Genomic DNA, 16,472 nt, shown 5'->3' with positions numbered 1-16,472 from the left:
CCTAGACTGTTTCCACATGTTGTTGTGTTACAGCCTAGACTGTTTCCACATGTTGTTGTGTTACAGCCCTAGACTGTTTCCACATGTTGTTGTGTTACAGCCTAGACTGTTTCCACATGTTGTTGTGTTACAGCCCTAGACTGTTTCCACATGTTGTTGTGTTACAGCCCTAGACTGTTTCCACATGTTGTTGTGTTACAGCCCTAGACTGTTTCCACATGTTGTTGTGTTACAGCCTAGACTGTTTCCACATGTTGTTGTGTTACAGCCTAGACTGTTTCCACATGTTGTTGTATTACAGCCCTAGACTGTTTCCACATGTTGTTGTGTTACAGCCTAGACTGTTTCCACATGTTGTTGTGTTACAGCCTAGACTGTTTCCACATGTTGTTGTGTTACAGCCCTAGACTGTTTCCACATGTTGTTGTGTTACAGCCCTAGACTGTTTCCACATGTTGTTGTGTTACAGCCCTAGACTGTTTCCACATGTTGTTGTGTTACAGCCTAGACTGTTTCCACATGTTGTTGTGTTACAGCCCTAGACTGTTTCCACATGTTGTTGTGTTACAGCCTAGACTGTTTCCACATGTTGTTGTATTACAGCCCTAGACTGTTTCCACATGTTGTTGTGTTACAGCCTAGACTGTTTCCACATGTTGTTGTGTTACAGCCTAGACTGTTTCCACATGTTGTTGTGTTACAGCCCTAGACTGTTTCCACATGTTGTTGTGTTACAGCCTAGACTGTTTCCACATGTTGTTGTGTTACAGCCCTAGACTGTTTCAACATGTTGTTGTGTTACAGCCTAGACTGTTTCCACATGTTGTTGTGTTACAGCCTAGACTGTTTCCACATGTTGTTGTGTTACAGCCCTAGACTGTTTCCACATGTTGTTGTGTTACAGCCTAGACTGTTTCCACATGTTGTTGTGTTACAGCCCTAGACTGTTTCCACATGTTGTTGTGTTACAGCGCTAGACTGTTTCCACATGTTGTTGTGTTACAGCCCTAGACTGTTTCCACATGTTGTTGTGTTACAGCCCTAGACTGTTTCCACATGTTGTTGTGTTACAGCCTGAATTTAAAATGGATTCAATGTAGACGTTTGTTTCACTGTCCTACACACAATACACCATCATGTCAAAGTGGAATTCATATTTTTTATTGTTATGTTAACTAATTCATTTAAAATGAAAAGCTGAAATGTCTTGATTCAATCAGTATTCAACCTCTTTGTTATGGCAAGCCTAAAGAAGTTCAGGAGTAAAAATGTGATTAACAAGTCACATAATAAATTGCATGGACTCTGTGTGTAACATGATTTTTTAATGACTACCTCATCTCTTTACCCCACACATACAATTATCTGTAAGGTCCATCATTCGAGCAGTGAATTTCAAACACAGATTCAACCACAAAGACCAGGGAGGTTAATACCTCACAAAGGTGGGCACCTATTGGTAGATGTGTAAAATGTTTTATAAAAAGTAGACATTGAATATCCCTTTAGGCATGGTGAAGTTATTAATTACACTTTGGATCGTGTATCAATACACCCAGTCACTACAAAGTTACAGGCGTCATTCCTAACTAAGATGCCAGAGAGGAAGAAACCATAAGGTCAATGGTGACTTTAAAATAGTTATAGAGTTTAATGGCTGTTAATGGTAGTTACTTCACAATACTAACCTAATTGACAGATTGAAATGAAGGGGGCCTGTACAGAATAAAAACATGCATCCTGCAACAAGGCACTATAGTAATACTGCAACAAGGCACTAAAGTAATAATGCAACAAGGCACTACAGTAATACTGCAACAAGGCACTATAGTAATACTGCAACAAGGCACTAAAGTAACACTGCAACAAGGCACTATAGTAACACTGCAACAAGGTACTATAGTAACACTGCAGCAAGGCACTATAGCAATACTGCAACAAGGCACTATAGTAATACTGCAACAAGGCACTATAGTAATACTGAAACAAGGCACTATAGTAATACTGCAACAAGGCACTATAGTAACACTGCAACAAGGCACTATAGTAACACTGCAACAAGGCACTATAGTAATACTGCAACAAGGCACTAAAGTAACACTGCAACAAGGCACTATAGTAATACTGTAACAAGGCACTATAGTAATACTGCAACAAGGCACAAAAGTAACACTGCAACAAGGCACTATAGTAATACTGCAACAAGGCACTACAGTAATACTGCAACAAGGCACTATAGTAATACTGCTACAAGGCACTAAAGTAATACTGCAACAAGGCACTATAGTAATACTGCAACAAGGCACTATAGTAATACTGTAACAAGGCACTATAGTAATACTGCAACAAGGCACTAAAGTAACACTGCAACAAGGCACTATAGTAATACTGCAACAAGGCACTACAGTAATACTGCAACAAGGCACTATAGTAATACTGCAGCAAGGCACTATAGTAACACTGCAACAAGGCACTATAGTAATACTGCAACAAGGCACTATAGTAATACTGCAACAAGGCACTATAGTAATACTGCAACAAGGCACTACAGTAATACTGCAACAAGGCACTATAGTAATACTGCAACAAGGCACTATAGTAATACTGTAACAAGGCACTATAGTAATACTGCAACAAGGCACTACAGTAATACTGCAACAAGGCACTATAGTAATACTGCAACAAGGCACTATAGTAATACTGCTACAAGGCACTAAAGTAATACTGAAAAAACTGTGGCAAAGCATTTACATTTTTGTCCTGAATAGAAAATGTTTGGGGCAAATCCAATACAACACATTACTGAGTACCACTCTCCATATTTTCAAGCATAGTGGTGCTGCATCATGTTATGGTTATACATGTAATTGTTGAGGACTGGAGAGGTTTTAAGGATTAAAAAAGAAACTGAATGGATCTAAGCACACGCAAAACCTTAGAGGAAACCTGAATCAGTCTGATTTCCACCGGACACTAGGAGATGAATTCACCTTTCAGCAGGACAATAGCCTAAATCACAAGGCCAAATATACACTGGAGTTGCTTACCAAGAAAACAGTGAATATTCCTGAGTGGTTGAGTTACAGTGTTGACTTATATCTGCTTGAAAATCTATGGTAAGACCTGAAAATGGTTGTGCAGCAATGATCAACAATCAATATGACAGAGTTCGAAGAATTTAGAAAAGAATAATGGGCAAATGTTGCACAATCCAAGTGTGGAAATCTTTTAGAGACTTACCCAGAAAGACTCACAGCTGTAATCTCTGCCAAATGTGATTCTACAAATAATTGACTCAGGGGTGTGAGGGGTCTAAAGCTGAAGTTCTCCAACTTTGCGTTGGACTGGTCCGATTGTCAAGAGGCTGTCAGCCACGGCTCTGTGCGACGTGTGATTGGAGCTCCATGAGTTACAGGACTTCAGCAGCACCCCAAAGAGGATGTGGAGTTCAACTTGAGAGGAGAGCCCCTTTGTCAACCATCTTTGCTCTGTTTTGTTGTCCCCTGCTGCCCCCGGGCTGCCACTGATTGACAACTCGCCAAACAAGTCCGAGAAGCGTCTGACCTACGACCCTCAGCTCGCCCCTTCTCAGCCCTGCCCTCTTCCTCCCAGCCTATTTGCATGCTAATGTCTTGTTTACTGAATACGTCCTGCCGCCTTTGGTAATGAACTCTGGGCAGGGGCCCTGCCAATAAGCCGATTATCACCTGTCCAAAAAAATGTCTAGGGATGGTAGAGGACAACGTATAAGAGAATGTTTGGATAACAATGAGGTAACGTTAGGAGAACGTTATTATAGAGAGCTGAGGCTGGTGGGAGAACACAGAGGCCACTAACACTCACTGGAGCATTCTTTCTTTCCTTCTTTTTTTAAATAAAAGGGTTCTTTCTAATTTAGCAGCGCTTACATTATGTAAATGTGGGAATTTAAATGCGTCACTTCCTAAAGGAAAGCTGGGAAGGAGCAGAGTGTTAACAACTCACGATGGACAGTTTTTAATGATGTCAGTGTGGCGCTGAGAAAAAAATCAATAAATGGCCAAGATGACAGGCTATACTGCCTCAGCTCTGAGTTTCTGATGTTAGCCTATTTATGTATTTAGTGCATATTTAGACTTCATCAATAATTAATAAGACTTAATTGGCCTCTTGGACAGGCAGTGCTGCCGTACTGAGGCGAGATAGAAGTCCCTTTTAACTAGATTGGAATAGGGAGGGAATTCAAATAATGGATTCTTAATAGATTCCACCGACACACTCAAGTGTGAAGGACTAATTGCTGAGAAACGGCGTCAAGCTTTTTGTCATGACAAAGACGGGAGGAAGGGGAGAGGGAAGGAGATGGATATTGGATGCAGTCCTCCTCGCTTAAACTTTCTCTCTTTTTAAGTCTGTTTCTGTTTCCAGTCTGGTATCTCATTTACCTGTTCTCTTCATCTTCTCTGTGTCTGTTTGTCTTTCAGCCTCCCCTATGCTTTCTCAATCGTTCTACCCATGGTCACGACAAGATGTTTAGGGTTGGGGGTGTGCATTTTTGTGTCTGCTGATGCGTATTTTGCGTCACTCTGCTCATACAGGAGTTGTAAAGAGCTAGTCATGATTTTAGTAATGATTTTTTAGTAATTATTTTTGGGGGGTGATTTATCAGGGGGTGCTGCAACACCCTCAGCAACCCTACTTCCCACAGCTATGGTTCTAACCCCCACTATACCCCTCTCCTGCGCTCTCCTGTCTCCTAATCTTACACCCTCTCTCTCACATGTGTTATCCACCTCTATATCATCCTCTCTCTTCTGCTCATCTCCTATTTCTATCCTTCATTTATCTCCGATTCCCTTCTTTCCTCCCTATCCCTGCCTTTCTCTTTCTCCCCCCCCTCCCCCTCTTCTCAATTCAATGAAATTCTGTCTCTCCGTTGAGAGGTCTGATGTGTGATAAGTGATCAGGCCTGTAGTGAGTATGGTTGTGTCATGTCAGGCTGTGGCTGTGCAGACTGAATGGCTGACTGGGATTGGTCTTATCTCCTAGAGAGGAGGACAGATGAGGCAGTATGTCCATCTAACCAGCCAACAGCCAAGATAACTGGGACTCTGAGGTAACACTCACACACACATGTACCTAATCAAAGGTGAACAGACACACATTCATAGTAAAAGGCAATAAATAAAATGCTAAACCAGTATGTCATCAATACAAACTCTCACGCTCCAACACACATGCACACAATGCACTACGAGTTGAACACACAACTAGTTTCCCAAACGTACACCCCCCTCCCCCAACACACACTCTAAACAACAGCGTCTGGTATGGTGGCAGTACAGGGTCTGTCCTGCAGATAGGATATCACTCTCTAACCCCAAACACATTTACAGCTGACACTATGATTAATGAGCTAGCTACAGCGCAGGACACATTAACCCTGTAGCCGACCTGGACCAGACCTGTTCCATCTGGACTCCAACCACCTGGGGATTCCCAGGATGGGCTCCGTGTCCGGACCCACACCACTCCTCGCCCCTATCCAAGGCCCTCTGGGTAACCAGGCTTGGATGTGAATGACCCCCCCCGCCCTTGCTATCTCCAAACTCACCCACAACCACAGACGTGGTGTGTAATGATTTAAGTCTTTATCTGAGCTTGTCCCGTTCAGGATTATTTAATCACCTCATAGCTTATGTTTTCCATAGGTGAAATATAGAGTATATGATTGGTTCTCTATATTATAAGCTCCACAATACTTTGATTTACTCATGTATTTACATTTACTCACATTTATTTAAATTGTGCATTTTAAATCATTTGAAATTATTGTCATTTAGCTAAATACTCTCCAATCAGGAGCCTACTTACACTTGGTGACCACTCCCTCCAGGTGAATGATGTTCGGATGGTCAAATTGGCCCATGATGCTGGCCTCAGACAGGAAGTCCCGCCTCTGCTTGTCTGTGTATCCCGCCTTCAGGGTCTTAATGGCGACACAGATCTCCCTCTTTCCTGGCATCTTCAGACGACCACTGCACACCTCCCCAAACTCACCTGGAAGACACACACACACAATCCTTATTATAAAACACACACACACCTTATTATAAAACACACACACACCTTATTATAAAACTCATACACACCTTATTATAAAACACACACACACCTTATTATAAAACTTACACACACCTTATTATAAAACACACACACACCTTATTATAAAACTTACACACACCTTATTATAAAACTTACACACACCTTATTATAAAACTTACACACACCTTATTATAAAACACACACACACCTTATTATAAAACTTACACACACCTTATTATAAAACACACACACACCTTATTATAAAACTTACACACACCTTATTATAAAACTCATACACACCTTATTATAAAACTCAACACCTTATTATAAAACTTACACACACCTTATTATAAAACTCATACACACCTTATTATAAAACACACACACACCTTATTATAAAACTCATACACACCTTATTATAAAACACACACACACCTTATTATAAAACTTACACACACCTTATTATAAAACTTACACACACCTTATTATAAAACTCATACACACCTTATTATAAAACTTACACACACCTTATTATAAAACTCATACACACCTTATTATAAAACACACACACACCTTATTATAAAACTCATACACACCTTATTATAAAACACACACACACCTTATTATAAAACTTACACACACCTTATTATAAAACTCATACACACCTTATTATAAAACTCATACACACCTTATTATAAAACTTACACACACCTTATTATAAAACTCATACACACCTTATTATAAAACACACACACACCTTATTATAAAACTTACACACACCTTATTATAAAACTTACACACACCTTATTATAAAACTCATACACACCTTATTATAAAACTTACACACACCTTATTATAAAACTTACACACACCTTATTATAAAACACACACACACCTTATTATAAAACTCACACACACCTTATTATAAAACTTACACACACCTTATTATAAAACTCATACACACCTTATTATAAAACACACACACACCTTATTATAAAACTTACACACACCTTATTATAAAACTTACACACACCTTATTATAAAACTTACACACACCTTATTATAAAACTTACACACACCTTATTATAAAACTTACACACACCTTATTATAAAACTCATACACACCTTATTATAAAACACACACACACCTTATTATAAAACTCATACACACCTTATTATAAAACACACACACACCTTATTATAAAACTTACACACACCTTATTATAAAACTCATACACACCTTATTATAAAACACACACACACCTTATTATAAAACTTACACACACCTTATTATAAAACTTACACACACCTTATTATAAAACTTACACACACCTTATTATAAAACTTACACACACCTTATTATAAAACACACACACACCTTATTATAAAACTTACACACACCTTATTATAAAACTTACACACACCTTATTATAAAACTTACACACACCTTATTATAAAACACACACACACCTTATTATAAAACTTACACACACCTTACACACAGAAAAAATACATACCCATACATTTTCACATTTTCAACATGGTGAAGAAAGACCTAATAACAGGTACCACACACTTATTTTTAGTGGAGGGAGAGAAGGGAACAGGTGGTGGTGGGAAAGGGGGCTGTACTTTAATCATTGATTGACCCCCTCTGATCCCCAATCCCTCCTTCTCAGTTGAGCAGAAACAGAGCAAGAGAGAGGAAATGGCTATTGATTATTTTCTATCATTGGTCACCAGCTAACTTTTTGCACTGGAAGACAGGAACATTACATTTTCCCTCCCAAGTCATTGTTTTCTCTATTGACCCAATGAGTCTGGCCAAATATTACCAGTCTGACAGAACGGTCATGTTGACATAGTAAACATATGGCCAATAAGAAGTCTAGTCCGTACCGATGCCAATCACTTTCTCAATCTTGATACAGGAAACGTCGATCTCCTTGGCAAACTCTCGGACAGCCTGGTTGGGGTCCTCGTAGGTGAAGGGGTCTATGTATATCCTCACTCCTGAGAGAAAGGAGGAGGGAAAAGGGACGATGAATGCATTCTGACCAGCAGAGCTCCATCTGTTCCTCATTTTCCCCATGATGTGGGCTATACTGCCATCCTCTCTTCTCCTTGATCCTTTAATTCCTCAACTTCTACATTAAAACATCCAATGTCTCTGTTAGATTGGTGTAATACCTCTTTTAAAAAATGATATGAATCTATTTATCTTCTCAATAGGTTCTCACTGGAAAACACTGTTAGAAATGTGACATTACTTTCGGGAATATACATTTCATTCACACTTTTTTACAAATATACTTTTTTATTACTCTATTAACCAATGTAATACTTTTTTCAGCGGCTCTTCTGGCAACGATTAAATAATGAATGGTGCTGCTCATCAGTGAACGTTGATATTAGCGTAGGATGAGTACAGTGAGTGGTCTACCTTGGTGTAGGTGTTTCTCTTCATCAGCATCCTGCTTGGCTTTACTGTACTTACTCCGTCTGGGGAGAAAAACAACATGGCCGACGTGGTTAGCTAGGTTCAGCAGCACAGAGCTAGTCCATGGTGTTATTATTCACTGGCTGTTGAAGATCACCAGATGTGCAGGACAATGTTGCACTAATGACTTTAAAACATGACAATGTGCCCCTCTGTCATTTTAATGACTGTTGAACAGCTCTGTGAGCCACGCTGAGCACTACCCACCCACTCCTCCCCCACAAGGATGGTCAAGACCCAATGACAGACAGTTACCGTCAATGAATATGAATCAAAGATGGCCACCTGCTTGGCTGGGAGAGCCGCAATCACACACACATGCATGCACGCACACACATGCATGCACGCACACACACACAAACATCCCCCTCTCCATCGCCCCCACTCTCATACATATAGAAGTGTCCAATCACGCAGGAGTGCACACACACACACAGGCCAGTAAAAGATAGAGCGTGGTTAAAGCGTGAAGAGAGACCCCATCTGCATGTAATCCCATCTGTGTGTCACTGCTTGTCCTGCTCTACTGCTCGCTGGTTACCACCCTCTGATTGGGTCCCCACAAATCCACCTGCTCTCTCTGTGTCTGTCTGTCTGTCTGTCTCTCTCTGTCTGTCTCTCTGTCTGTCTGTCTGTCTCTCTGTGTGTCTGTCTCTCTGTCTGTCTGTCTGTCTGTCTGTCTGTCTGTCTGTCTGTCTGTCTGTCTGTCTGTCTGTCTGTCTGTCTGTCTGTCTGTCTGTCTGTCTGTCTCTCTCTCTCTCTGTCTGTCTCGCTCTCTGTCTGTCTCTCTCTCTGTCTGTCTCTGTCTGTCTGTCTCTGTCTGTCTGTCTCTGTCTGTCTGTCTCTCTGTCTGTCTCTCTGTCTGTCTCTGTCTGTCCGTCAGTCCGTCCGTCAGTATTTCCCCCTCTACCTCTCTTCCTCTCCCCCACTCCCTCTCCTTCTCTCCCTCTTTCCCTCGCTCTCTCTCCACAGGTCACAGTAACGAACTACCGCCCCGTATTATAGCCACAGCGAGATATAGAGGGATAGAGATGGAGGGAGGAGAGGGGGAGAGAGGAAAGAGGCGATGGAGTGGGAGAAGAGGAGCGAGGGTCGCTGATTACATCTCTTCAGCTGTCACACCGTCAACCATGGGGCTGTGTGTGTGTGTGTTTGTGTGTGCGTGCACTTATCGCAAACGTGTGACAGACACTTTTTCCAGCCTGACTATGCAGCTGCCAAGCAAGACATTCTCATCACGACGACAAGATGGAAAGAAAGAAAACAGAGAGGGAGAGAGTGAGAAAGGGAGAGAGAGAGGTGGGGGGGATGAGAGTCTCACCTCCTGCTGATGACGAAGGCACTGATGAGGATGAGGAGGAGAACAACACTGCCCACCACAGATACCAGCAACACTGTGGAGTTAGTCCCATCTCCGATGATAGGAGCTGGAACTGAATATGGGAGGGAGGGAGGGAGGGAGGGAGGGAGGGAGGGAGGGAGGGAGGGAGGGAGGGAGGGAGGGAGGGAGGGAGGGAGGGAGGGAGGGAGGGAGGGAGGGAGGGAGGGAGGGAGGGAGGGAGGGGGAGGGAGGGAGGGAGGGAGGGAGGGAGGGAGGGAGGGAGGGAGGTGAAAGAAGAGGAGAAGACAAGGGAGTGAAAATTGAGAGGAATACAAATGCAGTGAGAAAGAGAGAGAAAAGGAGAGGTAGAGAAAGAGTGGGTGGACAGAGACAGAGTAAAGTCAATATCATTCAGTCTGATCAGGTCCAGAGACGTAAACCCTACAGTACATGCTCCCCTCTCCCTTCCTCTCTCCCTCTGTGTGTGGCCCAGAGTATTTGTACCTGTTCCGTATCCTCCATTGAGACACAATGCAGTACCATTCCACTGAGCAAAGAGCTGTGTGCTTCAGCGTGTTATTGCCATGGGCCTCTATATTAATCTCTATGTCACCACACAGACACCTCTTCTTAGAGGGATCCAATGTTTCACTACAGGACAGAACAGAGTCATCCTGCCTACACTATGTATATCTCTATGTCACCACACAGACACCTCTTCTTAGAGGGATCCAATGTTTTACTACAGGACAGAACAGAGTCATCCTGCCTACACTATGTATATCTCTATGTAACCACACAGACACCTCTTCTTAGAGGGATCCAATGTTTTACTACAGGACAGAACAGAGTCATCCTGCCTACACTATGTCTATCTCTATGTCACCACACAGACACCTCTTCTTAGAGGGATCCAATGTTTCACTACAGGACAGAACAGAGTCATCCTGCCTACACTATGTATATCTCTATGTAACCACACAGACACCTCTTCTTAGAGGGATCCAATGTTTTACTATAAGACAGAACAGAGTCATCCTGCCTACACTCTGTCTATCTCTATGTCACCACACAGACACCTCTTTTTGTCCCAATGTTTCACTATAAAACAGAACAGAGTCACCTACACTATGTATATCTCTATGTCACCACACAGACACCTCTTCTTAGAGGGATCCAATGTTTCACTACAGGACAGAACAGAGTCATCCTGCCTACACTATGTATATCTCTATGTAACCACACAGACACCTCTTCTTAGAGGGATCCAATGTTTTACTATAAGACAGAACAGAGTCATCCTGCCTACACTATGTCTATCTCTATGTCACCACACAGACACCTCTTTTTAGAAGGATCCCAATGTTTCACTATAAGACAGAACAGAGTCATCCTGCCTACACTATGTCTATCTCTATGTCACCACACAGACACCTCTTTTTAGAAGGATCCCAATGTTTCACTATAAGACAGAACAGAGTCATCCTGCCTACACTCTGTCTATCTCATTCATGTTCCGACATCTTAGAAGCTGTGAGAAAGATGTAAGTGTCACTTCCTCTGTGTCACTGTGACATCATGACAGTGATTTGTTCGATGCTGTCTAGTCAGTGCTCCACTCACCAGAGTTGGTCATGAACTGGAAGGGAGCGCTGAACTCTCCATAGCCAGCGGCGGTGCGAGCGCGCACGTGGAACACGTAGGAAGTCAGAGGGGTCAGGCCTTTGATGTCAGTGTTCCTAGATGACGTCTTGATGATGCGATAACTCCTCTCATTCTGGTCCTGAAGGACAGAGAAAATAGTTAGGGTGGTTTTCCTGGCATGTCACAGGTTCTTACTTCAGCTTCACCTTTTCACTCTTAATAAAAATGGGCAATTCTCAACCTGTCAGGTTCAATGTTATTTTGAAGCATAGGGGAAAAAGCTGCATTTCCCAGAGAACTGCCTTTCCCAGAGAACTGCCTTTCCCAGAGAACTGCCTTTCCCACCTCACCTTCTCGTAGTATTTGACTTCGTACTCCAGGATGACCCCGTTGGCTTTCTCAGGCTGCTGCCAGGCCAGGGAGATGGTGTGTCTGGTGATGTCCTTTGCCTGGATCGAGTTGACGGGAGACGGGGCTGGGGAGAAAAAGAATAGAAAAAAAAGAGAGATTTTAGCATTGACCTTTCCTGTCTTGTTGTTTTGACCATCTGAGCCACTATATCTGCTTCTTTCCTATTGCTCTTTCTGAGAAAGTCAAGCACCAGACCATGCCATGAGGCAATCAACTCTGTCTGTCTGTCAGCTTGGCTCCCAGTCGAAGAGCTTAGGCACTGTACGGATAAATGACTAAGGCTACAGCGTTATAGCTAAGGAGTCCAATGGTCCAATGGTGAGGCGCTACTGCTAACCAGGCGGTTTGAAAACATCAAAACAACCCATCCCAATGGCTTCTCCACATAGCAGATGCTCCAAGCTAAGCTATCTCACTTCCTGTCCTACCAATTCTTCAGTCACCCTGTGAAACCACTACATTGCTGTGACATCTCCCCTGCTGTTGCCCTGTTTTATTTACCTTTATTCAACTCGGCAAGTCAGTTAAGAACAAATGCTTATTTACAATGATGGCCTAGGAACAGTGGGTTAACTGCCTTGTTCAGGGGCAGAACAACAGATTTTTACCTTGTCAGCTCAGGGATTCAATCTTGCAACCTTTCGGTTAGTAGTCCAACGCTCTGACCACTAGGCCACCTGCCGCCCGTCTTCAACGGAGCCAATCAATAGTTTTTATTAAACGTAGACAGAGATCATTATCTAAAGGCCATTCTACAGCAGCACATGATGAGACAGTATTTCAACCAGCTGCTCTTTGTCTGTGTTACCACTTCAACATGTGAAGGTTAAAACACAGATAACAGCTCACACACACTCCCTCCCCACTCGCTCCAAAAATCAAACCTCTTTTTCAGAGACTGACAACACACATTGGGTCAGAGTCAGGCACAGACAACACTACATCATCCATATGGATATCATTGTCTGTATAAAAAAACATCCACTTACTGATAGAAAAGGACTGACAAATGCAGAGGCTACAAAAAAACACACTCAAGGACAGAGAAATACAATTATAGACAGAGGATCACACAGATAAACAGACCGGTAGGCAGAGTACACACACCCACCCCCACACACACACACACACACACACACACACACACACACACACAGAGAGAGACAGGTACACACACACACACACACACACACACACACACACACACACACACACACACACACACACACACACACACACACAGAGAGAGACAGGTAGGGAGAGTACACACACACACACACAGCCAGGTAGGGAGAGTACACACACACACAGTCAGGTAGCAGGTAGGGAGAGTACACACACACACACACACACACAGAGAGAGACAGGTAGGGAGAGTACACACACACACACACACACACACACACACACACACAGAGAGAGACAGGTAGGGAGAGTACACACACACACACACACACACAGAGAGAGACAGGTAGGGAGAGTACACACACACACACACACACACACAGCCAGGTAGGGAGAGTACACACACACACAGTCAGGTAGCAGGTAGGAGAGTACACACACACACAGTCAGGTAGCAGGTAGGGAGAGTACACACACACACACACACACACAGCCAGGTAGGGAGAGTACACACACACACAGTCAGGTAGCAGGTAGGGAGAGTACACACACACAGTCAGGTAGCAGGTAGGGAGAGTACACACACACACAGTCAGGTAGCAGGTAGGGAGAGTACACACACACACAGTCAGGTAGGGAGAGTACACACACACACACACACACAGAGAGAGACAGGTAGGGAGAGTACACACACACACACACACACAGCCAGGTAGGGAGAGTACACACACACACAGTCAGGTAGCAGGTAGGGAGAGTACACACACACACAGTCAGGTAGCAGGTAGGGAGAGTACACACACACACAGTCAGGTAGCAGGTAGGGAGAGTACACACACACACACACACACACACAGTCAGGTAGGGAGAGTACACACACACACAGTCAGGTAGCAGGTAGGGAGAGTACACACACACACACACACAAGTTGAAAAATGTAGGTGCACACAAAGACATTTAGGAGCACAAGGAAGAAATGTGAGATATTAAAGCTAGAATCCTTCCTTTTTCTAGGCGCACTGGTGCTCCTAAATAAAAATTACAGGTCACAGAGAAAAATGTGCAAGTAACATGTTGGCATTGTAGAACCCTGCAGGGAAAAACACACATCCTTCCAGACCATTCCTGCCTCTCACCTCCTCAATGGCCTCCAATTAAATCCCTGGTAAAGCTTCCATACCCAATAACCCTTCCCCCATATACACTACACACATTACACACACAGACCCAGTCACACACGGACCCAGTCACACACGGACCCAGTCACACACGGACCCAGTCACACACGGACCCAGTCACACACGGACCCAGTCACACACGGACCCAGACACACACGGACCCAGTCACACACGGACCCAGTCACACACAGACCCAGTCACACACGGACCCAGTCACACACGGACCCAGTCACACACGGACCCAGTCACACACGGACCCAGTCACACACGGACCCAGTCACACACGGACCAGTCACACACGGACCCAGTCACACACGGACCCAGTCACACACGGACCCAGTCACACACGGACCCAGTCACACACGGACCCAGTCACACACGGACCCAGTCACACACGGACCCAGTCACACACGGACCCAGTCACACACGGACCCAGTCACACACGGACCCAGTCACACACGGACCCAGTCACACACGGACCCAGTCACACACGGACCCAGTCACACACGGACCCAGTCACACACGGACCCAGTCACACACGGACCCAGTCACACACGGACCCAGTCACACACGGACCCAGTCACACACGGACCCAGTCACACACGGACCCAGTCACACACGGACCCAGTCACACACGGACCCAGTCACACACGGACCCAGTCACACACGGACCCAGTCACACACGGACCCAGTCACACACGGACCCAGTCACACACGGACCCAGTCACACACGGACCCAGTCACACACGGACCCAGTCACACACGGACCCAGTCACACAGACTAGTCTGAATCTCTACCATAGGCTAACTTATATTATCTTTACATCACTAAGCTAAAGCACAAACGCAGGAAAAACGTTGTTGCCGATGTTTCGGTAGCCTACATTCTGCCATTTACAGTAAAGTTAGCTAGAGTAGGTCTACTGTAGAGGCTAAGTGAATCTCTGACCCGTGACTCTGGCTACTGTAACCTTGCTATCCTACACATTCTACCTGCTGCTGCCTTTTAAACAATTACACTGCTGTGATTAATGAGGCAGCCCCCATCCTCGATTATGATTGAATTATCTGTGATGTTATATACATTCTATTGCCCCTGACCAGTCCAGGAGTTACTGTCCCGGGAGGCTAGTGTTCACGCTAACGCTAACACAACCAGGCTTTTAGAGAGGGATTGAGTTCAACCAGGCCTGGAATCCAAGCACCACCGATGGGTTTGGTTTCAGTGGTGGGGGCGGTGGGGATTGGAGGGGGGCGATGGGTCTGGGACGTGGAAGGGGGGGTGTACACACAGCTCCCGGAGTGAGTGGAGGTAAATAGATTTCCCTGGGTTGTGTCATCCTGTCGGTCAGGCTAAAGTGTTGCGTCTCTGTTAAACAATTAGAACTGTGCCCATTTGCAACCCTCAGATCAATCTTACTGGAGGGCGCCTGGCAGCCAGACCCAATTTGAAGGGCCCCCCGGGGGTGGCCAGGGACGCTCCCGACCAGAAAGAAGCCCAAAGGGTCAGCCGGCCCATTCCCCTTAGGTAATCCACACATCCATCTTTTCTCCAACGATGACAGATATGGAGATTTAATCATGTTCTGGACCTCTTGTTGCTTCTTCCCAAGGCTAATGTGAAGTTAAAGATGAGTGATTCTGTGAGTGGTTCCTTCTGAGGCTCCATATAGAGGAGGTGGGGGTTACAATGGATGGACACACCCTGTACTATCAATCAGGGACAAGTTTAAGAGGAGATAAAACACACACACACACATTCATGCACGCGAGCACACACACATAAGACACATGTAAGCCTACACTCACATACGTTGAGACTCTATCACACGGCAAACACACGGCCAGGATCAAGCTAACACAGGCGATGCAGGAGATTAGAGATGTAACAGGGCTAGATTGGAGAATAACAGTGTAAACTAGCTGTCTAACCGGCACCTCTGTAGACAGACCTGAATGTGGGGCAGATCTGTAATGTCTTACCGCCTCCTGAAAGCGTGGGCTAAAACGCTCCTGGAATACTAAGTGGAACAGCAATGAATATTCAGATCTCATTTCTCAATAATGTGCTCCAAAAACTCTTTCACAGCTCGCCCGCCGCAACACTCACACACACCCAAGCATGCATGCACGTGGGCGGGTACACACACACACAAAGTCATTATACCAACAGACAGATGTAAACACACATACTAACATTATCTCTCA

At 44.3% G+C, this 16,472-nt stretch overlaps 1 protein-coding gene across 1 annotated transcript in view; it reads right to left on the bottom strand.

The window, feature by feature from the left end:
• epha4l (eph receptor A4, like) overlaps window positions 1-16,472 on the bottom strand; it is a 106,518-nt gene that overhangs the window by 14,201 nt on the left and 75,845 nt on the right. Inside the window, exons 6-11 of the mRNA XM_042297578.1 lie at window positions 11,900-12,024; window positions 11,529-11,688; window positions 9,906-10,017; window positions 8,528-8,586; window positions 7,984-8,097; window positions 5,854-6,039 (exon numbers count right to left, since the gene is read on the bottom strand). Of these exons, the coding sequence (XP_042153512.1) occupies window positions 5,854-6,039; window positions 7,984-8,097; window positions 8,528-8,586; window positions 9,906-10,017; window positions 11,529-11,688; window positions 11,900-12,024 (756 nt within the window). The remainder of the gene's footprint in view (window positions 1-5,853; window positions 6,040-7,983; window positions 8,098-8,527; window positions 8,587-9,905; window positions 10,018-11,528; window positions 11,689-11,899; window positions 12,025-16,472) is intronic.

This window comes from Oncorhynchus tshawytscha, linkage group LG14, assembly GCF_018296145.1.
Source record: "Oncorhynchus tshawytscha isolate Ot180627B linkage group LG14, Otsh_v2.0, whole genome shotgun sequence".
Taxonomy (NCBI): domain Eukaryota; kingdom Metazoa; phylum Chordata; class Actinopteri; order Salmoniformes; family Salmonidae; genus Oncorhynchus; species Oncorhynchus tshawytscha.
Note: the sequence above shows the minus strand (reverse complement) of the source record. Positions and strands in the feature narration are given on the sequence as shown.